At 36.8% G+C, this 25,940-nt stretch overlaps 1 protein-coding gene across 3 annotated transcripts in view; it reads right to left on the reverse strand.

Moving 5' to 3' along the window:
- Positions 1-25,940, reverse strand: part of LOC145673400 (uncharacterized) — a 537,699-nt gene that overhangs the window by 200,562 nt on the left and 311,197 nt on the right. For all 3 annotated transcript variants that reach the window (XM_081743063.1, XM_081743061.1, XM_081743062.1), the window contains 2 exons: positions 11,047-11,196; positions 1,089-1,230 (listed from right to left, as the gene is read on the reverse strand). In XM_081743063.1, coding sequence (XP_081599189.1) covers positions 1,089-1,230; positions 11,047-11,196 — 292 coding nt within the window. The remainder of the gene's footprint in view (positions 1-1,088; positions 1,231-11,046; positions 11,197-25,940) is intronic.

The raw sequence follows: 25,940 nt of genomic DNA on the forward strand, positions 1-25,940 counted from the left end.
ATTATTAATGAAATGTGGAGCGTTAAAATCATATAAATCTACTGCTCCACAACGAAAGCACATCGTTTTTCAAATAGCTAATGAGTTTCAATTCTAGCGTCCTGTATTTCCTTCAGAAAAATGTTAAGGGGGGGACTATAATTTTCACACGATACTATTCTATTTATTATTATATTATCGATGTATTATTTTGGTCTCCTCCATGGGGGCACTCGCAGAGCTACAGGGGACAGTGCCCTCCCAAAAACATATCTGGAAGAAACACTGCTAGTGACTATGACTATTACGTAATATTACACAAGAAGAAATATTTGTTATTATGTATAAGAAACATAGCCACTGTCTTCCATGATGATCGAGCATTTTAAATATAAAGGAAGCACAATACACAGGGTGATTTGAAACTGTTTGAACAAACTTCGGGAGCTGATTCCCGATACCAAAACCAGCAAAAAAATCCTGTGGAACTTTGGGCAGGGAGGGATATTTTCGGCGATATAACGTGCCGAGAGCGTGGGAAAATGAACTTCAGAGGGCTGTAATTCAAAAACGACGCAATGTAGAGAGGGTTGTTTAGATCATGACACTTCAAGTCATACCTGCTCAATGAAAAATATATGTTTCAAACCTCCGCAAGGTGTGTGCGTAGGATTCCGTAAAGGAACGTAGGGATTCCTATAGCGTGGCAAGTAATTCCCATAACGTGGCAATCAGAAATGAAGTGATAAATGAAGTCTTTGAGTTTTACATCCCATGGTTATGCCATGTAGGCTAAAGGAGACCACGATGATGAAAAATGAATGAAGTGGTGGAATGAAAAAGTGAGATGAAACAGGAGAACCCCGAGAAAACCCCCACATACACATGATGTTTGTCTACCACAAAGTCCAGTAAAGATCAGAAGAAATATGAAACTTCAAGGAAACAATTTTATGCGGGTTTTCCTGAAGAAGGTTACATTATGTTAAGACTTAAAGAAAAGAACAGCATTTTGTGAAATCATTTTATAACGAATAAATAAAGATACGCGCCTTATGGAAGACAGAGGTTGTTCTATATTTAGAAACGAAACATTGCTTGCAACTTACTGCTGTAGTTTTTTATCTGTTTTACGGAACTTCATATAAAGAGATAGAAACTTCATTCTAGCTTGGTATAGCATCAAATTTCTCTTAGAAGCAGCACCTTCAGAGGCAGACAATGCAACTAAAAATAATGTCATCAGAAAACCTGCAAAAACAAAAGACGATTTTATTACATTCTACCCTGCCAATGTTGATCTGAATTTCTAAACTTCACATAAAGTGATGGAAACTTCATTCTAGCTTGGTATAGTATCAAACTTCTCTTAGAAGCAACACCTTCAGGGGCAGATAACGCAACTAAAAATAATGTCATTAGCATACCTGCAAAAACGAAGAACGATTTTATTATATTCTGCCGTGCTAATGCTCTGAATACTAAAATTAAATATTCAAATAACGTCTTGACGAATCAATTTACCGCTATCTCATCTACACTTGAGATATATTATTTTTGAAACTGTTACGATAGTTATCTTGAACATTGGACTTCAGTTATGTCAATAAATAGTATTTTTATATCATCATTTCTTACACCATACATCTTCGTGTCCATTCTTGTGTCAAGATTGCAAACTATGATAGAAAGTAAAATGCACCTAACGCAAGTACGAGGGCCATCCGGAAAGTGGTACCCGTTTGCGCCGAATGAAGCGCTGACGACTCGGGCCGCTGGGCAAGGTCAGATCGCGTTGCAACTTCAACCTGGAGAGGGGGAATACACACGACGAGGAGCGTTCAGGGAGACCAACTGTCATTACAAACGAACTGCTGAGGTCAGTAGACGAATGCGTGAGGAACGATCGGCGCGTCACAATTGATGAACATTTTTCTAATGTCTCGAACAACTACTCATGAAATTGTCAAAGACCACCTGCATTATTCAAAAATATGTGCAAAGTGGGTCCCTCGCATGCTCCAGATGAGCACAAAACCAAGCGTATAGCTGCAGCACTGACGTTTCTGGGACGTTATTCCGATGAAGGAGACTCTTTCCTGAATCGCGTCATTTCAGGGGACGAAACATGGGTTTGTTATGCATCACCTGAGAGTAAACGACAGTCCATGGAGTGGCATCACGATCATTCACCAACCAAACAAAAAAAATTCAAGACAGTTCCGTCCATCAGGAAACTCATGGCAACCATATTCTGGGATCGATGAGGTGTACTAATCATAGATTTTATGGCCCGTGGAGACAAAATTAATGCTAATGCGTATTGTGAAACATTAAAGAAATTACGGCGGGCAATACAAAATCGACGGCGAGGTCTGTTGTCTACAGGCGTCATTCCCCTTCATGACAATGCCAGACCCCATGAAGCTGCGAAAACACAACTTCTGCAGCAATTCAAATGGGAAACGTTCGACCATCCACCGTATAGCCCGGACTTGGCCCCGTCGGATTTTCATTTCTTTACGAAGCTTAAAGACTTTGTGGCGCTAAAAGGATTTGACAGCGATGAGGAACTTAAACGAGGCGTGACTACGTATCTCAATACGCTGGCGGCGGAGGACTATGACGCTGGAATACAAAAACTCGTCACACGGTATGACAAATGTCTCAATTTGCTTGGGGATTATGTGGAGAAGTAGTGTAAAGTATTCTCTTTCCAATAAAAATGTGTATATTTGTTAATATGTACTACTGTGTCTTTATTGCATAAACGGGTACCACTTTCTGGATGGCCCTCGTACATGTTTGTTCCTTCCATTTCTCTCTTAAACTTACTAAACTAACCTTTGCATAGGACATGTTTTATTCGTAGTACCGTGTTTTATGCATGATATAATTATGGATATATACAAGTATATAATATATTGGAAAGACAGCAGTCACTTCATTTCCGCAAACTACTCACCGTAAGCAACGCAGTATTATCAACAACCGAGAATTCCCTTCTCATTTTTTTGTTTTTGCATGTTGATACATCACGGTATTCTACTTTCTTCCTATTTACAGAAGAATACTGTCTAAAACCAATTTCGTCTCACAATTATCACAGTTGCATAACCATTGTGGTACGTAATCGTCCATGCTACTACTATGATTCTTTACTGGAAATTTACAACCGTTTGGGCTGTCAACTAGGACATTCAACATCGTCGACTGAAACATGAAGCTCTTAAGACCACAATGTTTTCAAAAAAGATTCAAACCCTTTATTTTAATGCACAAATTAACATTTTTAAAATAGTTTCTGAAGATGGCATGATTTAATTTATTAAATCCTACAAGCAAGAAAGTTGTATAATTACTGAAGTTCTACTATAATGAAGTTATTGTAGGGTGCTTTTCGTTCTCCGTAAGTTCTATTCGTTTGCTGGTCCTTGAATTTAATAAAGAAACACTATATTACTCCGGAATTCATGCTAAATTTTCATCAACTAACAATTAAAAAAATATGTCTCTTGAGCATTTAGTTTTAAGAACTAAACAAATAGTATAAATTTTAAATTTTAATACTAAAATATTGTTATGTTATGACTAATGTTACTAGCTACGAGAACCAACATGGCAGCACTGGGCGACAAAGATTTGAATCATAAGAATTCAACAATTCAATAAATATTATTCTTTATACTTTTAACGCTTCCTACCTACAACTATATTTTCAATGTTACATTCCATTTCGAACCCAGAGTTTAGAATTCGGCATTTAACAGTATTGGTTTAATTTTATCCCTTTTAACTTCCATACTTTAATGCAGTTCCGTTCATCATACTCAGTATTGTCTATATTTTTAAGATTTATATCCACCTTATATTCTTCTTAGATGTTCATCAAGGATATTAATATTGATATTTACTTGAGACTTCGTGGTTAGATTAATATCATTTGAACCAAATCCCTTAAAATCTTGTACTTCCTTGCTAAATATTATACCTTCTTCCTCTACTACAAAACGAATATTAGAGAAAGCAATTTTCCTTCACGAACTCTTTCCCTAATTACTTTTGCCTATTTCAGTTCTTCTCTTATTCAAACTGTTCGATCAGACAGAGTATTACGGAATCATACTTAACGCAAGTGTGTAATTGGTTATATTTGAGACGTGTAAATTTAATTTTAACTTTAATTAATTAGCATATTGTGAGTTTGCTTATAAACCATCGCTAACTTTATGTCATATAAATGTTCATATCTAAATGTGATTACGACCTTGTAAATACTCTGGCTCCTATGCAGAGTCGTTTTAAGAGTCGTATTAAGAGTTTGATTAACGCGGAACGCTAACTTCGATATTTAGATATACGCTAGTGAAGTTAGCAACAATTTATATTGAAAAAGGCTAGCCACCACTTTTCTACGGCATTGTCATTAGAAGAAATCAAGGTAACAGAGAATAAATACATCATCTTTCAAATTTGTTTTACTCTCTGAAAGTTATGGTGCAAACATTAGCTCTCATGGCCGGCTCCCACCACCAAGACAAGGAATTAACTTAAGAACATACTATTGTGGGATGCAGTTTGGAGTGTCTGGATTTGATTCCAGACGGTACTTGAGTTCAAGAATATCTTTATTAAATTATGTTTTAATTATAATTATCGTAATCTAAAGGCTCGAAGAGCATTTTGTAACATTTTTTCTAATGATAATAAACTCCGGCACGTGAGGCAAACTTCCTTCTTAACCAACTTCCGCGAAGTTAGTCTCTTTTTTACTTGCGTTCCATTATCATTCTTCTGTTCTCTCTGGCTTCCTTGTACGTTAGCACTCTTGAAGAATGCTGAGTTATTGATTTCGAGGTTCCTGTTTCGATTAAATATGAAGAACACATAGTTCGCTTATCTGTGCTCCTTTCGTATTCTAGTCGGAGGTTGCTTGTGCGTCCTTTGCTTGGATATTAGGATTTCTACCAGATTCGTCACCTGCTAGTGAGGTTGACTTGAGGACACGATCTACTGAAGGTTTTGACTTGCCAATCATCGATGCCTGACGTCAGTTTCGTCACAACTACGGAATGTACCATCGTGAATCATATTTGGTATTGGAGGGAAACAAGAGGTGGAGTATAAGATAAATCCCGAAAATTAAAGAAGAATAAAAACCTTTGAAGTATCGAGATTCGGAGAATCGACTGTCAGATTTCATCGGAGGTTATTACGACACGATTTCAGAATACACAGTTTGCGCGAAGACGAAACTTAGCTTGCAGCAAAAGGGAATGTACCATTTCTACAACTTGGAACAGATACACCAAACACTTGGAACAGATCCACATATAATTCCATTTAAAGTCTTCTTCAAGTATAATCTTCACCTGTGTAGTTTTCCGTTCCAATTATTCAAAATTCAATGAGAGTTTCGATTTATTTCAAATATAACATAAACAAGCTACATCACCCTGTTCTAGTAAGAAAAGGAAATTTTTGCGCTGTCGGATAGTATGTATTAATTAAGTAAATTTGAATTTTAGTGCTGATTTAATTAGTAAGTAGGCACATACGTTAAATTTAATTACTTTATTTCTAAACGCCGTTAGAATTAAATTGACGTTCTAATGATTGCGTTTCAATACTACAAAACACAATATGGTTCAGTTAAAGACAAACGGCCAAGTCCAGAAGTGAAATTTTACGCAATACCTCATGAATAATTCATGTTTCTGTTATGTTGGCAACGAAAACCTAACTATGCATTTTAATGTTTTATACTTTACTCTTTACAAATATCTTTTTGAAAATGAAGTGAATGAAAGCATTAGTCCATTTTTCCATTGTTTGTTTGTAATTAGGCCAGTTGGAATTCAAGCGATCGATATATAAGTATGGTATTACAAATTTTTAAAAACTAAACATTATCTACATAAAACAAAGTATAAAAATCAATGTGAATATATCAAAGGATTGAAATAAAATATTTTCATATTCCAAGAAAATAGATAATACAATTCCTAACCATAGTCTTATTCTACTGTATTTGAACACAAAAGAAACTAAAGAAACACTAACAAAGAAAATATATCATATATCAAGTATCACGACAAAATGTTTCAAAATACAAATTCAATGTGATAAACATCGTAAGATTTAAGAAGAGAGAAATTTTATTAAAGTCCGAATGAAAGAAAATTCACTAATGGTACACAAAGGTTATACGGGTGCCACTCTAAAAAATACCTAGTAGTACTCTCGTTACAAATTTTGTATCCTTTCTAACCAACATTATATATTTATTTTACTATCCACATTACGGCTATGATTCATTACTGATAAAAAAATATTATGTTAGGAAGCCCAGTCGATAGGAATAAAACATAGATCAAAATTAAAATAGTATAAGACAAAAACATTTAAGAAGAGAGAAATTTTATTAAAGTCCGAATGAAAGAAAATTCACTAATGGTACACAAAGGTTATACGGGTGCCACTCTAAAAAATACCTAGTAGTATTCTCGTTACAAATTTTGTATCCTTTCTAACCAACATTATATATTTATTTTACTATCCACATTACGGCTATGATTCATTACTGATAAAAAAATATTATGTTAGGAAGCCCAGTCGATAGGAATAAAACATAGATCAAAATTAAAATAGTATAAGACAAAAACATGTAGATATAACCTAGAAAAGCTATTCTATATTTCTTCTTCCACAGGAAGAACCCTAATCATCTACTTATTATTAAACACCGTAATACTCTGCCATATACGCACAAAATATCTGAAATATATTTGTTTCTTACTAATTTTACGCAACTCTGGTGAAAGGAACAAACATTCCTGACATGCTTATCTTCACGAAGAGTAAGGATGTTTCAAACAACTTTTGCGCTACTATCGCTATCCTCTTCCTCACTATCGGTCTGTTTCTCGAGCATTTCCTGTTTGTAGGCTTGTTATGTACAATCCTGATTTGTTATTGGTTCTACATTTCTTTTTTCATCTTTCCAATCAATTTTCTTCGTGTATGTTTGTTGGAGTTTTGTGTGCGCTATACTTTAAGCGATAAATTTTCCATTGTGATCTATTACTTTCAAAAGATCTTTTATAAAAATTTTGAAATAAATATACAAATCACGAGATATATTGCAAAATATTTTCTCTCTACCGTCAGTCATTTTAGATTTAGGTGTTTGGCAATAATCTGGACGGTACTTATTCACACACTCGCTTTTAATTTCTACCTTCTTATGGAGTGTCATATTCTTTGAAAGTTTACAATATATCATGTTAGCACTTCCTTCTTTAAACGCAACTGTAGATCGAACTTCGTTTGGGTTTTCCATTATTTTCTTCCTTTGTTTAACTTACCACTTTAACTCAACGTCCCACAATTATTTACGAAGGCTATGTTGAGATGGTGATGATAAGATGACGACGATAATGGAAAAATATGGAAAGTGGAACGAAACGTAAGAAGCCCGAGACAATCCACGCACACAATGTTTGTCAAGTACAAAGCCTAGTTAGCGAGAGCTGGAATTGAGCTAGGGATCTTCTTGCCAAAGCTACTAATAAACTTTCATGATTCTTACAAGTAGAGATTTCTATATTAGCTTTCCTCTCTCTTTTTAATTCTCTTGTCACAGTTAGGCACAATAAATTATTTTCCTTTTGCACTAACAGAAACACAGTATCAAATTTTTGGGTGAGTAGTAATGCAACAATCTATATATTAATAGCGGTGTCTGCGAACAGAAAAACTTCAGAGCCAAATTGAGAGTGACTATGTTTGTGACTCTTAACCTCTTGAACCAACAGACCAATCTCCATTAAATCTTTGAAGCAGATGCAGTTCTGGCCTGGGGTGTTTTTAGCTATTCACTTTGACGGTAGAACTTAGAGGAAGGAGAGGAGGGGTATATATATATATATATATAAATCAATAAATGTAAAAAAGTGACCATATTCGTTGGGTAATAACTCTTGAACTACCAGATCGATCTCAATAAAATTTTCAACATAGATGGAATTTGAACCTCGGAAGTTTTTTTTATTATTTCATTTTGATGGCAGAACATAGGGGAGGGGGAAGGAGGGTAAATATATGAAAATGAATAAAACTCAATAACTCTTGAACCACCCGACCGATCTCGATCAAACTTTTAACATAGATAAGGTTCGGACCTGGGATGTTTTCATCATTTTACTTTGACGGCACAATATAGGGGAGGGGAAAGAGAATATAGGGCCCTATATGTAAACAAAATCAAATTTTCAACATACATGTATTCGGGCCTGGGATAATTTTCATCATTTAATTAATCTTGATCAAATTTTCAACATACATGACATTCGGGCGTGGGATAATTTTCATTATATAACTTTGACGATACAACATAGAGAAGGGAAGGAACAGATGATCAAATTCTCAACCACCTGACAGATCTCGATCAAATTTCCATCAACCTAGATGAAGTTCGAATCTGATATGGTTTTCGTTGTATCACTTTGGCGTGTAACTTAAGGGAAGGTGAGATACATTTGAAAGGAGGGGGAGAGACATCTGAAAATGATCGATAATGACCGATATTAGGGTCGAATTTATAGCTTTTGGGTCACTGAGATGAACAGTGACACTTCTGTTTTAGGGTCGCTGAGATGAACAATGATGTTTCCGATGCCGTGCCCCGCAACATCGGGAGGGGAGAGGGATATATATAAATGACCGAAACTAACCAATATCAAAGATCGCTTTAGTAACAGTAACAACGGAACATATTACTATTTTTCCTTAATTTAACCCAAGGAAGTATGAGGACGTCTTAGATTCGAGGACGTCTTAAATTCGAGGAATTGTCAAGAAATTATTAATTAAAGATATTACTAAAACTACTTTGCTAGACATAAAAATTGTTAATTTTGTATCATATTCAATCATTCAGACAACAATAGTGTCCTGCGCTTGCGCAGGATGTGCGGGTTTGGTAGTCTTTAATTAACAGAAAACTAATGTAGTATCTCGTCCCAGTAGGACCAAGCATGATAGATCCTCTAATTCGAAACACTCAATTTTGTTTGTCGCCTAGCTGATTGCTCAATGGAAAGTTTTATTTTACCCATTAATAAGAAGAGAACGATCCAAATACTTTTCTTACGCCACTCCTATGTTTGCCGTTGTGTTGTGAGGGCTGTCTACATTGTCTTCATCCCTTTTCTTATCAAGTGTGTTCCTTTCTACTTTTCGGCCTGTATTTTGGGTTGCCTCAGCATTGTTGCTTGCAAACTTTTCTATTATCTGAATCTCACTTTCACAGTAGAAATTATTCATTTCTGGTAGAAATTATTCATTTCATGTTACACATCTTTTTTCTCTGTGTCGTTACAACGGCTTCATTTATTACATGAACTTGAGTTATATGCTTCGTTAACCCTCACACTTTGTGTCAGCCCGTGAGTGTCTCAACTACTTAAAGTTTCGTGCTTATGTCATCCTTTACTTGATATGAGTTGCTTTCTATGTTACAGAATATCGCATATAAATTCACATACTTTTAGTGTAACTTTCCTACCCTTAACGCTAGATCTTTAATATCTTTTGTACGGCTATACGTTGATTCACTGTCTTCTCAGCTTTCTGACTTTCTTCAATCATATATTACTCTAATTTCTGATTTTCTGTTCTGTGCACACTTCTAATTTCTGATAATTTTGGCCAGTTTCTGTAGTAACTTTTCGGACTATACCCTATCTTTTTTCTCGTATTCTAGTTAACAAACAAAACCCATTAATTTTGTCTTCAGCCATGTCTGAAGATAAAAAACAATAACTTAAATAAATAACTCCTAACTTCAATAAATTCTCAAAAACAAACGACAGCGACATCACACTAACATTCTTATACGACGCATACAGCAAAACACAAAACAGGAAGTATTAAAAGAATAAGACAAATTAAAATCAAAATACAAACAATGAATATAAAGATTGCTTACCTATATTATCAATTGTGTAACACCAGATATACTGCCTTACGGGTTTCCGCACCAATTGTCATCACAGTAATCTCTGGGGATTATCGTACTCAATAGTTGCAGAAATTAAATTGAAAACACCGGTTTAAATAATTTTGAGATGGCATGGTTAGCGATATCTAGTATATGGTTCGTATTAGAAACAAAAATGCATTCCAGTGTATAAAATGTACCGTACACGGAAGTTGCTGTTAACTATTGAAACACAACAAATATCGAGGAAGTAACATTGAGGGTTAAGGGCGAAGAATGAAATGATTTTTCTACATACTGTAAAATTACATCCCACATTATTTACATAATAACACTTCTCTTTTGTACTATTATTTATTCACTTTATGTAACAATCATAAAAATACACGACAACACGTTTATAATTTAAAAGGCAATGAATCACATATTAATTACAACTTTTTCTGCAAGCTAAGTTATGCTTGTAGCACACTTATCATTCAGAGATGCCAGTTAAGCCACAAAGGAACACGTTTAAACCAACCAGTTTCTTATTAATATGGTGTGCCTGAGTTGTCCAATATCGATCTAGAACAGTAAGTTAGTTGACACACATATAATGTACTTTTTTTGTTTTTACAAAAAATTACGAGAGTGTGAGTCTAATACAGCAAATTCCCTTGCTGTTTTGCTTTACAGTAATCGGAGAAACACCATAGTTTGTTGCCAAGTAAAATAGAAAGTAATAACAAATTACTTTCTAGATGTATTATGACAAAGTAGGAACTAACGTAGACTTACATTTTGCTTTAAAAGTAAGGACCACATACATTTGTCATATAATCTTTTTTTAACACATCATCTCCGTCTTACCACATCCTTATCGTTCCTGCATTTACCCGATCAACACTTCTAACGAAAGAATAACCAACTATCACACTCTGTACAATAACATCATACTAGTAGTTTGTCGATTTCGATATTAAGCTAGCCTTAAGATTAAACATTAGGATACATTTTTTATTGCTGTTATCGATATTTCCTTGGCAATTTATAAACTTCGATTAAATATTAACAATACTTACCTAGAAAGGAGAACAAAGCTGAAATTATAAAATCCCTTTCATATGTCATTTTAATGTCATCGTATCCGATTCTATGAAGTTGCGAAAAAACCATATACACACCTATCACATGTAGCTGAAATTGCGACGTATTATGTTCTTGATAAAGAACTGAAAAAAATAAGAGTGATAATCAATTTTTGTAGAGAATCTAATATTATCATAACATTTTACTTAATCTGTTAAAATATAAACACTGAATGTTGCACATTGATCAGCCAAAACATTCCCTAGTAGCAGAGACATCTTGCAAACCGCTTCCTGTAAGCTTGCAAATCGGCCAAGCTCGAAGCCAACTTAATTGGAAAACGGGCAAGCATGCCGCAAGCTGGATTCCAGTAACGAATGGGAGGAACCTTGAATTCAGTGTTCCATTCAAGTTTGACGCAAGCGTTTTACAAGTCAAGTCAATAGTCAATGAATGCCAGTGCTACTATGACGCTCTGAGAAGGATGTAGAGCATCGCTTGCAAGTACAACAAAAGGCAGATTGTATGAAAGCATGCGTTTGAAGAGCAAGCGTTAAAGCCAAAAGCCAAGCACGCGGCAACTGGCAGAAAGCTTTCTTGCTACTAGGGTTATGTCTACTCGTTAATTTCTGAATGAAGTTGTTGGGCTCAGGTAAGGATACTATGTAGAGTACACCGCTTGTCAGATGATCACAGGAGTATAACTCGATCAGTAAATCTAATTTTTGTGCGCAGAAGGAAGAACAGCGGCGAGTTTAATAAATGAAAGGAAAAGCATCTCGGAAACAACGCGACCTGCCAGATGTTCGTGATAGGCTATTGTTAGTGTCTTCTAAAGGTAGGAAAAGAACAGTGAAATCATCTCCACATCACAAATCATTAAAGACGTCTGGAATTGTTAACTGTCGATGTTGATATAACTAGGTATGGCGCAAATTGAGGCATAATCAATATCAAACTTTAACAGATTTTAGATAGAGAGCGAGCGTTTCTCATCATAGAGTTCACCGTATTTTGTTAAATATGGACCTCTGCGGACAACGTCCTACACCTGTATCAATGTTAAACGCGTGTCATCATTGTTAACGATTGAAATGTGCATGTTCTCATTGTCATTGGACCGCAGAGCAATGGCACAATGCTGCATAGACCGATGAATCAAAATATTGGATTCATTACATCGGTGGCCAATTCAAAATCCATTTTCCAATGGAAGATCTACTTGAAACATGCAGTTGGATGCCGACAACCAGTGGTGAATGTATTATGATTTGGGAAACCTTCGCATGGTTATCGATTGACCCAGTAGTGCGTGTAGAGGGCACCATGATAGATTCTAGCTATTGACAGATCATTACCGAACAACTACACCAAGTTCATGTAGGTGATATCTTCAGCTGGAAATAGTATCCTTCAGTAGGATAATGCTCCCTTTTCCAAGGTCAATATGTTGCAGCGGTACGAGATGCATTCCATTTGCTCCAATGGCCTTTATCAAACCCTGCTTAGCCTACTTGATAACCTTTGGGATATTATTGTACGTTGAGCTCAAAATTTACAGAAATTAAATGAGTTATGTGTATAGATACTGTGAGTTATGCCTCCAACATTTTACAATGGTGTCTTGCGATCAAAAGGTGTACATATAAGATATTATGTGGGTGATCATGTTCTCTCTAGTCTGTGTGTTTGTTATATGCATACAATGTGTTGCTAAAATAAGAGTTGAAAACTAGAGAAGGTGATTTAGTGTCTAAACAAACTAATATAAGTAAATGCATTTGAATGAATTGGTTTGAAATGTGTTTTGTATGAGGATTTAAGTGACTCACGTATCCAATAGTTACTGCACCCAAATAGCAGTAAACAATAACATGTATATTTTATCGGACAATGTAGGATAGAAAAAACAGGCTTAGTTAAGTTAGAGCTATAGGGTCATATGCAGAATTGTTTCAATGTTGCATTACAAGCTTGACTGATGCGTGATGCTAACTTCCGGATTAAGAAACACGATAGTGAATTTTACAATGATTTATATCGGAAAAGGCCATCCATGACTTCTCGCAGGCTTGTCGAATAGGAAAAATAATCGTAAAAGAGAATAGACCCCTCTTACTTGAATTTCTTAAAAGTGTTTGCACAACCATGCAGAAAGTCATGGATAAACATTTTACTTATAAATCATTATTAACTTCACTAACGTGTTCTTAAATACAGGAAGTAATATCACATGTTATTTAAGCTATTAATACAATGATGGAAACGAATTTTGCAGAGGCCCCTTAATGTTTAAAGCCATTAAGAAAATGAAAGGCCCTCGGAAGAAAATAATGAAAATGAATAAAACTATGATGATACGTTTAAATATTAATAGTTAACAGGCTGAGAGAAGCACATAGACTGGAGATATTTGAGAGCAAGATCCTGAGACGAATATTTGGACCCAAGAGGAACGGGAATGGGGAATGCTGGAAACTTTATAACAAGGAACTACATAATTTATACCGTTTACCAAATATTGTAAGGGGTTTAGGTGGGCAGATCATGTAGCCAGAATGAAAAAAAAATAGAAACGCTTTCAAAATTTTAACTAGAAATCTAAGCGGAAAATATTAGGAAGACCTAAACGTAGATGGGAGAACAATATTAAGATGTATCCTTGGAAACAGAAATACAAAGTGGGAGCTGAATTCAGTTGGCTAAGTACAGAAGTCAATTGAGAGCTTTTGTGAAAGCGGTATTGAGGTATTGAACTCCGGGTTAAGTAGGTCATATAGTTAGTTAGTAGTTACGCACTTAAAACTTCTTAACTCCTTATATGTGCTGTTATTTATACAACTGATCCGCGGTGGCACAGAGGTAAAGTGATCATGATTTAATGAAAGTTGATTTAATGATTAAACACCTTTGGAAATTTTCTAGTAGTCATCATGTTATTCCTATATTTTATCTATTATTATTATTATAGTTGTCTCTCTTAGCCTCGACGTATAATTGTGCTACGTAAAACTACAAATATCATTACATTTACATAACTTTCAATCGATAAGAAATAAGTAGCAACATCTTATTTCCTAATTGTGGTAAACTTGGAACAGGACTCAGAAAGCATTGTACCTAGGTACATACACTGCCTGTTGTATGGGTAAAGCTGTCAGAAAATTTTGCAAATTTTTATTATCTTTATTTTTTATTTGTTGTTTGCAGAATCCTTTTCTTCTCTAACATTGAATGTATTAATGCCGTGACTATTTGCTTTTTGTTTATACTCAATACACTTCGTAATGTATGAGAAATGTCCATTACAATGGAGCATTACACATTAATTTCCAGGCTCCTCCTAATCCTTAATATGTTGTATATATAAAAGGACTTAGGCACTTTTAACTGGCACTTTTAACACTAAATGATTTACTGCAGAAAAAGGAGCTTTTAATCTGACTTACAAAGAGTACATTAAGTCAGAAAGAAACAAAAGAATAACGTTACAACAGTTAAGATTATGAATTCGAAATTTTCTGGGTGAAGAGAAGATATTCAAGCTTTGTTCTAACCACATTATTCGATGGCGTTTCCACTGGTGATCACGTCATAAAAAATGGCAAAGTAGGAAAACACCTATAGTGTGCCCTGTGGTTTGCGAAGTTAAAATTTAACTTTGCCGTGCGGAAAAATTATAAAACAATTGAAACTACCCCCTGCAGAGGCAAATATCTAAAGTTGGCATAAGAAGTTCCAGGCTACATGAAGTGTTACGTCTAGCATGCAGTGGAAGACCAGAAACGAGTATGAACTAAACATTGCAGAAGAATGTTGAACGAAGTGGAATAAAATCGATTAAACTAAGATACATGGGGCTCGGAAAGCCAATATAAGCATAGTACAAGATCTTACATGAGAGGGTTAAAGCCCTCCCTACAAGTTAATCTAATTATATGATACGAAATCGAATACTATATAAGCATGATTTTCTTAATGAATGCCTCGGATGATCATCTGCCTCGGATGTAATGATGACCATCTGCCTCGAATTTGACTCACAGATGAAGACATGTTTTATTTTTGGGAATAGTAAACAACCACTATAGCGAATTTGTGCTGTTGAGAATACATGAGAATAAAGTGTATATAGGAGATTATATATGGTTGCAATATACTACAACATTGGTCCATTTTTCTTCGAAGAAGACATGGTAAATGCGATAGCTATCTGAACATGTTATGGATATTTGTTGTAGCAGAGCTTGATATTAAGCATTATTCAAAATTCTCGTGCAACAAGATGTCTCGCTGACACATTTTGTACTTGAGGTTCAACAGGTTTACGAACTATTTCGGAAGAGATGGATTAGACGAATGAACATCGTCAGTACCCAATTCTTGGCTTAGGAAAAGAGCGCAGTGCTTTGATCGTGATTGGTCATCAATTGCAGGTTTAGAGAAAACCTTTGAAAAGGACAAGAGAACTTCGAACCTTACCGAAGCTTGTAAACACACATAAATTAACAATTTTGATGTTACATATTATGTTACATACATGATGTTACTTTCTAGCTTAACTTATTGAACTGATTATACATGGTCATGCTAAGACAAAGAAGGGCTTCATAAAATTTATTAAAGGTATTGACAAATAATCGTCACATAGTCCCAGCTAATTATGGAGTTACCTAATTTTTATTAGTTTTTGTATTAATAACGTGCAGTTTTAAGTTAACTTTAAAAAGTAACTGCAATATATTTCATTACATTATTGTGCATGAACTCTGTGAATATTACGTTGTCTACTGACACCTTTCATCATGTACGAGTCAAAGCATTCGGTTGTTGGGTTACTAATAAATGTCGCATTGTGTTTCAGTATTATTCACTTGAAGTTTTCTGTGATTTATTCTTGTAGTGAGTAAGTCCATTGCACGCTGCAGATCAGAAGAGTGAAAGTCTAGATGCTTGATTCTATGTTGATACAGTATATTATTTAAGAATAAAAGTACTGTAATGGTTACTCTTCTTTCTTTTACTTTGGTATTATTAATTATGTTTAACTGATTGCTACTCTTAATATTTGTTTGGTAAAAGGTTTCACCTATTTTAATCAATTAGTTTAGAAGGTGCATGGATGAGTCCCTCTCCGTAGTTTACCTTGCATATACAAACAGCGATATGTTGAATTTTCTATACTGAAGAAATCGTTATTGGCGAAATTTTCTCATGGCGTTTTGTTATCCTAGCCAAGTTTCTTCCTCGCGAGGTTCAGCCTGGGAGATATGTTCGACGGGAATGGTTTTTCTCAGGCGATATAATGACTACGATGGCCAGATTTTATCTTTGGAAGTTCTGGCTATCAGGTTTTGGCCACAAGATTTTGTACTGAAATCTATTATACTGGGACTTTAACCTACCGACAGTTAAGAGGGCAAATTATTGTTGATACTAGGTTGATGAGAATTAAGTATTCGATCCACTTGAGTTATACCCAAAGGCTAGAAAACGAAAACTACAAGGCTTTGTTAATAAAGATATTCAACTCTGCAACTACGTACCTTTGCTACCACTGAGCCAACTATTGGAGTCTGTTGTAGAAGTCTCTGACTTCCGACGCGAAGAAATGTTCAACCACACATTCCACTTCCCTATCAAGCAGACGTTTTCCTCCCAAGAGGTCATTAGAATGGTGTAAGAGGTGTTAGTCGGAGGGAGAGGTGTAAGGGAATGTGGTAGGCGAGAAAGAAGTTCATATTGTTTTTTCTCGAGAGATTACACTGGTCTTTGTGTGACACGTGGGCATGAATTATCGTCCAGCATTAGGATACTATGTCTGTTGAGAATTGTCGGATGGTTGTGCAAACCATCATTCTGTTGCATTTCATAGTGTTCAGCACTACAACAATTTAAATAAATGGCTTTACTTCACCTGAGAAAGACATGATTCATTACCTCCTGCTAAAGGCCAAATCAGAAGGCCATCTATTGACCATAATAATAATTCTTACTGACTAAACTAAATATAATTCCTATTCTTAAACTACTTATAATTACACTAACTATAAATCTAATTAACTACTTGTGGCTATATGTACCTAAATCCTATAATATAAAACTTACATCTATAATTATGTCTATTTACAACTATATCTATCCTCTATTTACATGTCTAAATGAGAGTACTTATTGTAGCATCCAAGCATGTCGCTGGATGAATAACAATGATGACAGCATTGCTGCCTTAAAAACGACATTTCTAAAGATATTATGCCTAATGTTAGCACCCAGTGAGGGTGGGTGGTGCGGGTTAAATTACCCTTATGGCCTCTAGCCATGCTTATGGCCTAGTGACTATACTATGTTCCTTAATATCGTAACGGGAATTAAACCTATGGTCGATTTTTACCATAATCATGATTGCTAATCTAACCTAACGCATGTTATTATTTATTTTTACTATATCTGGGATTGAACCAATGACCTAGTACTGTACTGAGACCGCTACGCGGCATACGCCTCACAGCATCTCGACCATGACAACATAATACTGTGCTTGTGCCCATTAAGCTAAGGGATGTAAAATAGTTGCACAGTATTTGTTGCTTCTACCTACTATCCAAAGTAGGTAGGAAACGAGAAACTTCTTCTATCTCCACCAACCTAAGAAACTTAGGATTTATGTTGAATGACATGCGAAAGTGATATAATTAAAACTTGATAATGTTAATCTTTAGAGAACTCATTTATTCAATTATTGTTTATAGTAGAGCTTTTAGTAGTAGGATGTTTGTATGTGTTATTAAGTAAAATAGTCAACTCGCATTGCATAGAACTATCTATGAATTGGTCAAAGATTGAATATCAGAGATGTTATTCTAGCATACCTTGATGAACGAGGTTCGAACTTCAGACTTCAAAGTTCGTCTCACAGTGGATGGATGTCCACTGGAACGTAGTTCGCTGTGGATCTCAATAATGCCTCTTATTGAGAATCCTACTCCTTGGACTACTCTCTGGTGACTGGTCCTCTACGGGTCTCTTAGAACTGATCATAGAGACTGCCTGAGACTGATCCTGTACGGGTCTCTCAGAACTGATCCTCATTCCCTCAAACATTAGGTTTTTATCATCATCATCGTGATGACGACTTCTGTTGTTTTTGATTGCATATTCTGACGTTTTACATCTCTGAGCCGAAATTGTGCTTATTCACAATTTCTGCATTTTCTTTCATTGACCAAATTCTGTAGACAGCTTATGTCTGCGAAATTTCCACTTTTACCTAATTTTAGTTATGTGTCTGTGTTTACAAAATTTTCACAACGTTTGACATTTATATATTTCATATTTGTTTTGTTATTATTATGACACTGCAGACTCGTGTCTACTTCTTGATGAAACAACAAGCATCAGCAATGCATAGTGATGATATAACATGTCTGCAACTTAATTACAGCACTTTAGAATAATAAACAAAACATTGCCATATTTCTCTCTTTAAACCAATTAATGAAATTAATAAATTTTAAATCTTTACATTTTCTATAATTTTGGAGTGTCGTGAAGCGCATACTGCAACAATATATAATGTTTTGTAACTTCTGTCTTTTTCAGGTGGACTTCGTTCGGTGACTTCATATAACTTACTGCTAATAGTACTCCTTGTTAATGTATTCTGTTGGTATAATTAAACCCAGTCTCATTTTACATGAGCAGCTACTATTTGTGTAGCCCATGAGTCGCTTCGAGAGCGTACAATCAGGGTAGGGAAACATGAACTATGAGACCTGTGTAGATCTCAAAATCGGAATTTTCTTTTAATTTAAAAAGTAGCATAGATCTACATAGGGGCATTTTTGATTATTCTAACAAAATTAAATTTTTGTTTTTTTTAAGAGTCTCAACATTTTTTTTCAGTCTCTACCGCAACCAAACAGTTCATAGTTCATGGAACCCACGATGACAGACAGTCTTCTCAGGTGTGACGTAAGACTGCTGTCAAATGTAGAGAGAGAGACACACCTCACCATCACTGGTACGCCTTCCTCTTCTCTCTACAGAGCCTCACACTAATTTACATGCTTGACACTTCATGTCGTATGCAAATTTCAGCACACCTGTGCTTGAGAGGTCATGTTACATTTGGCACCCAAGCCTGAGGCTCACTCCTCTATTTACAACGTGGCGCCCGAGCTTTAGGGGCTAAACATACGCTAGCAGCGTAAGCCGAAAAGGGTACCTACCTTGATACACCAACAGAAGTACAAGGGTACAGCAGTAACTTTTCATTCTCTTTTATTATTATCTCTAATGCCGCGTGATAGTTTGAAACATAGTCCCCATGGTATCCAAGAACCTTGTTACAGTGTGTTATATTTGTTTTTAAGAGTGTTTTATTATGAGTAAAAATTTTGTGTCATGTGTATTTGCATAAAAATTAGGGGGGAAAGATTTTATGTGTAATAACCATTAGGCAAATTAGAGTTTGTTTTGTTTTGATTAAATGCCGGTAACGAGAGCTCAGACGCGTAAGATGGAAGAGGAATTTAGATCTGATGTGTACGCGCAGCGTATTGAGCTGGATGTAGATAGAACTAGTACTAATGTTACCGTCAAGAGCATAGAGAATGCAAATGAAATAGATAATATGCATAGTGAAACAGGCGTAGAAAGAATCACTGAAGATGTAGTAGGTTCAGGAACCGGTGACAGTCACCTACGTTCCGGTGATGTCACTGAGAAAGAAAACAGTGACCCAGCTGATGGACAGTGTGGCCAACCTGTCCGGGAAAACACAGCTGAGGCAACACCCAGGGAAAGCGAGGTAGTACCTACCGGAAGTCAAGTCGTAGAGACCGGAAGTGGGCAGTCCGGAGCTCAATTCGTCACGGCTGTAGACTTATCCAGGCTTTTGAACGGGTTTCTAGAATCTATTTCAGCGAAAGTTGAGTCAGCTAATGAGAAGTTAGAGAAATCGTTTACGGCGAAAATAGATTCTTTTGTAGTAGAGAATAATAAGAAATTTGAGCAATTGAACGAGTCAATTGCGTCAGTGAATCGGAGACTTGACACCTCCAACTTGGAGCTGCAGACACAGCTCGTGTGTACAAGTCAGAGGATACAGGCTTCATTAGAACAAGTTAGCGATAGGGTACAGTCTAATGAAGTCTCGATTGCATCCTGTAGTAGTGAGATCCGAAAAGTTGAACAGTCAGTGAAAGATGCTCAAAGTTCACTGACAGTTCAAATCAGCGATGTCGAGAATCGATCGAAGGACCTCGGTGATAGGTTAGGCGACCTCTCCACCAAACAAACAGACATCGATCATGTAGTAGAGAGCATGCATTTGCGAATGGAGAGAGTCGACCGTAGCATAGATGACATTGTAGGCAGTCAGGCTGAAATAAGAGCTGAACTTCAGACAGTGCAAAGTGAATTTGCACTGAGATCTGAATCCACAGCACAGCTGGGAGACAAAATCAAGGATCTCCGAGACGAAATGTCTCGTGAGATACAGAAAGTAAAACAAAGTTCACGACTAGAGATAGAGACACTACTAACTACACGAGACGGGTTGTCGTCTCGTTCTAGCGAGAACGAGACACAACAAACAGAGGAGAGAGTAGTTGTCGACAGTGGTCCCAGCACGAGCTATTTGATAGCCCCGCCTGTACTGTTGTCGAGTAATAGTAGGGAACCTGTGCCATCAACATCGCATGTGGGAGGGCACGGAAGCGTTCACACAGTTCAAAGTAGTGGCGAAGCTGCCCAACTTGCCACTGCAATGAACTCGTTCTTGCACAGAGACCTGAAACTACCGACATACAATGGGAATGAGGACGAATCAGCTACCCATAATTATCTAGTAGATTTAGATAATTATTTCGAGCTAACTGGAGTAGCGCCAGAGCATAGACTGAGCTTCTTAACACGCTCGTTAAGAGGAATCAGTCTACAATGGTACAAAGTGATGCAACACAAGATCACCGACTATGCTAGTTTCATAGAGGAATTTAAGAAAAACTACTTAAGCTCCGATCGTTTAGCGTCCTTGCGTGCAACCCTGCTCATGAGTCATTATGACCCTAGAATTTTCAGACAGCCTAGTGAGTACCTTCTCACTCAGCTGCAGAGAAATGCTGTTTTGGACCCTCCCTTGTCCGAACAAAATCTTTTGAAGTTACTACCGAGACAGCTTCCTCAGTGGATCTGTAGGTGTTTGATTAGTGCAAAGCCACAAAGCATCTCAGAGCTGCTCGCGTTAGTGAATGAAGTACAGTTAACGCACAGGGAGAACGGTAATAACCAGCAGCGAAGAAACATAAATATGATTGAAGTGACAGAAAACAATCAATCAGCAGGGGGGAACTTCAAACGTAACACGAGACGTAACAGGGCAAAGCAGGGGCCGTATACTAGAAATAGTAGGGGCAGGCTAGAACGGTCTAATGAGAATAGAGAGCCTAGTAGTAATCCTCGAAATGAATCCCGACAGAATCGGTTCAGAGGTAACGGAACTAGTTCGTACCGAGGTACAAGAGGTAGCAACAGAGGCAATAGGAATAGGCCTAACCACCAGATGAGAAATAGTAGAGACGAACAGATACAAGTTCTTGAAGTGTACGATACACGAGACGAGACTCGGGCAAGTACTTCGAGACAAGTACAGTCCGACAACAATGGGCGTGTCCTGAATGTTTCTCGTAACTGAGGACATTCGGCACACATTTGGAATCCCATTAGCGTGGAATCTCAGGATAGCGATTACACACCAATGAGGTCGGATGATGTAACTGAATGTGTGCTGGAAATTTCGAGAAATGAAATGGATGAAAATGAGACATTTGTCAAGGAAGTAAATGAAAATGCTAGTGATAATTGTAATCAGTGCCAGGAAATTATTGAGAAAAATCATTTTAAGGAAAATTTAGTAAATTTTGATACAAATAGTGAGAAATTAGAATTGAGATTGAGAAATGGAAATGTAATACTGTTGAATCGAACAGAATATGATCAAGCAAATGCTATTTTTGATAATTTATTAGACACTAGTGATGACCTAGTTGTTAGAAATAATGTGATAACTTTACCTGAAATTGAAGTTATCGTATTCGCTCAACCGGTACTTGGCTTATTGGACTCAGGTTCGAGCATCAACGCGATCAGTAGTGAATTGTGGCAAACAGTACAGAATAGTAACCCCAGACCTGCGTTCCTTAGAACAAATAATATGAAAGTAACATCAGCATTCGGAAGTAATGTGGCTAAGATTCTTGGTCAGATTTTATTACAAGTAACTATCAATGGAGAAGAGTTTGAAACTGTGTCATTAGTAGTGCAAGGGTTGAATAGAAAGTTGATTCTTGGTTCTCAGTTCTTTGCTGAGACTGACGCTGTGTTAGACTATGGGAGAGGGGTGTTCAGTTTGAAGAAGCCAGTAGAAGTAGATGTAAGTTTCAAAGACGTCGAAATATCAAATGAAGATCTAGTGCTAAGAAATATTGAGGAGATTTTTAGTTTTGACGATCTCGAAGGCGGAGATCCAAGTAACGGTTATTCACTTGTAAGAGGTAGACAAGTTGGCAATCATGAGATGGGTACGGAGATAGGGAAGAATAGGCTAATTGAGAGTAACCCACCCGTAAAGTCGCAGGTTAGAGGATACCCGACGCCCACAGAATTGGCCAGAACCGTATTTTCACCAGAAGAGTGGAAAAATTTTCAAACGCGCGCGAGTGAGCGTGATATTAAAGAGCACGTAAATGGCTACACTGATCTCACTGATTCTCAGAGAGCAGAACACCTCCCTCCTCATAAGGCATAAACAGCTGTTTGATGAGAGACCCGGTTGCATTAGAGGTTATGAGCATGAGATACATCTAACCGACACAAAACCGATTCGTTCAAAAATGTTCCCGTTTGCACATTGTTATCAGAATCAGGTCAGGAATGAGATTAATCGTTTTCTAGCATGGGGAATAGTGAAAAAGGCTGCCACGCCTTATAGCAATTCACTAGTTCTAGTACCGAAGAAGAATGGGAAGTTACGCCTATGTATCGACGGGCGCCCTCTTTCGCGGGTCACTTTGGCAGAAACAGACCAACCAATTCCCGCCATTGACGTTTTACATGAATTGAGCGACAAAAATATTTTTTTCTGTGTTCGATGCAGTCGATTTTTTTTTTCAAGTACGTGTAAAAGAGGAATTTCAGAAGTATCTAGGATTTGTGCACGAAGGCATTTCATATTGCTTCGTCAGACTACCATTTGGTACAAAGACGTCTCTGTCTTCCTGTATAAGGGCACTTGATTTAGTTATAGGAGATGATGTAAAGAGCTTTTGTCAAACATACGTCGATGACCTAGCGGTAGGTTCGTACAATTTTACACAGCATTTAGACCATCTAGACCAAGTTTTCACTAGGCTGGAAACTGGCGGAATAACGCTCAGATTAAAGAAATGTGTTTTTGCACGCACACATGTCAAACTTTTAGGTTTCGAGTTGTCTGCTGAAGGAATCAGAAAAGACAGGGAAAAGATGGAGAAAGTAGTAAATTTTAGACCTCCAAAGACGGTGAAGGAAGTTAGACAGTTGATAGGTTTCCTCCAACATTATCGTCCCTTCAGTAATCGTTATTCTGAGGTACTAATTCCACTTTTTGATCTTCTTAAGAAGAATACGAAATTTAAATGGGAGAAAGTGCATGATGATGCCTTGGTAAAAATAAAAGAGATTTTTCAAGAAGAAATCGTTTTAAAGAAACCACTTCCAGATAAAGAATTCATTTTAGAAGTGGATGCAAGTGATAGGAGTTGTAATAGTATCCTATATCAGATAGACGACAATGGTGAAGACAGGATCATTGGGATGTCTTCAAAAGTATTCAATAGTGCGCAGAGGGCGTACTCGATTACTGAAAAGGAACTTTTGAGCTTAGTAGAGGGTGTCGCTAAATTCAAATATTATTTGATAGGAAGGAAATTTAGAGTTCGCAGCGATCACTTATCATTGAAGTTCATTTTACATTGTCGATTGACGAATCAACGTATCACACGTTGGGCCTTAGGGCTCGCAAATTTAGATTTCTCATTCGAATTTGTTCGCTCAAAAGACAATAAAGCGGATTATCATTCACGCTACCCAGCGCAGTCTAGTAACGTGACAAATTTTGACAGTAAGCCTGTGTTACGTGAGACATTAATGTCATTGTTAGAGGAAGTTCCGTGTGAACTTCGGAAGTTAATTGCAGTGTTGCCAGAACTGCAATCGTCAGATGCCTTTTACGGTCCTCTGAAGAAGGCGACACAGAGTGCCGAAACGTCGAAGAAAATAAAAAGTCAGCATCACGAATATATTTTGTTTAGTGGTAGATTATGTAAGAGAGACAAGGATGGTGTAAGGATTTGTATACCAGAAGTTTTGGTTCGACCACTTCTGCAGTACCACCACGATGAAAGTGGGCACCTATCCGCTTCGAAGCTGATACCACAGCTCGTTGAAACATACACTTGGCCAAAGATGAGAGAGCAGATAAGGAAATACTGCGGGTCATGTGTCATTTGTCAGAAGGCTACTGCCCCACACACCTACATGTGTGGGCCACTAAACTCTATTATTCCTGAGAAGCCTGGTGTGTTCATCGCAGCAGATTTCTGTGGACCACTAGTGCGAGGTATTGGTGGTGTCCAATACATACTTGTGTTTGTTGACATTTTCTCCAAATTAATTGGTCTGTTTGCATGTCGTCGCGCAACCACACACACGGCCTTACAGAAATTGAAACAGTTTCTCAAACTGTGTCCGCGAGCTGAAATTCTATTGACGGACCACGGTTCTCAATTCTGTAGTAATCAGTGGAAGAGAGAGATTCAGGCCTTAGGACTGAAGCATTACATGTCTACTGCCTATTACCCTCAAGCGGAACCTGCAGAGACAGTAGTGAAGAGTACAACCAGGATGTTGAGAAAGTATTGCCATAACAATCAACGTTATTGGCCAAGACATTTAAGTAAAGTAGAAAGATGCTTGAATAGTGCTAAACATCTAAGTACAGGGTTTTCAGCTTATGAGCTGCATCTGGGAGTTTCGTCCACTGCTGACGTTGCCAGAATATTTGAAATACCCGAAGTTGAACGGCCAGTAGATAAGGATTACTTCGTGGAAGTAGCACACAAGAATTTGAAGAAGAATGCAGCAGCCAGGAAGAAATACTTCGATGCTCATCATACTTTAGTACAATATGATGTAGGACAGTTAGTGCTAGCACGTGTATTTCCGAAATCTGATGCTTTGGCCGGAATTTCGAAGAAAATATTACTGATGTATTCTGGACCCTGGTTGACCCTCTCTAAAACTGACAAGAATGTGTATACTCTCGCTGACCCACAGACTAAAGTGGCAGTGATGAAAAGAAACGCTTACTTGCTTAAGCGGTATAGAGAAAGAGAACCTGAAAGTCAGAGAAAAATGCCAGCAACTGAAGAAGAGAATTCTGAAACAACGAAGAAGAACTGAGCTCTTTGTGTTATATTCATGTAAATATTTTATTTTACGTGTAACCTTAATAGTTTAAACTTTTGAGTATGTATTATACCATTAGCTTATTATGGGAACAAGTTTTCTTTCATGTTTTTATTAGGTATTAATCAGTATTGTTGTGGTAAAGTATTTTCTATTACGTCCGCACTTATTGTATATACTTGTATGTAATTATGTATTTCCATAAGCTTTGATAGCTAAAGTATCTTTACTCTCAAAACATATCGAAAGGGGGGAATTTGTAAAGACCTAGTGCGTACGTCATTTAAATTTTGATATGCAAATATCGTATCAAAATTTTTGCATATCAAAATGGTAATTATATGTAAATGTGTAACCACATATATTTTATATCAAT

This window comes from Thermobia domestica, chromosome 16 (genome assembly GCF_964235325.1).
Source record: "Thermobia domestica chromosome 16, izTheDome1.hap1.1, whole genome shotgun sequence".
Classification (NCBI taxonomy): Eukaryota; Metazoa; Arthropoda; class Insecta; order Zygentoma; family Lepismatidae; genus Thermobia; species Thermobia domestica.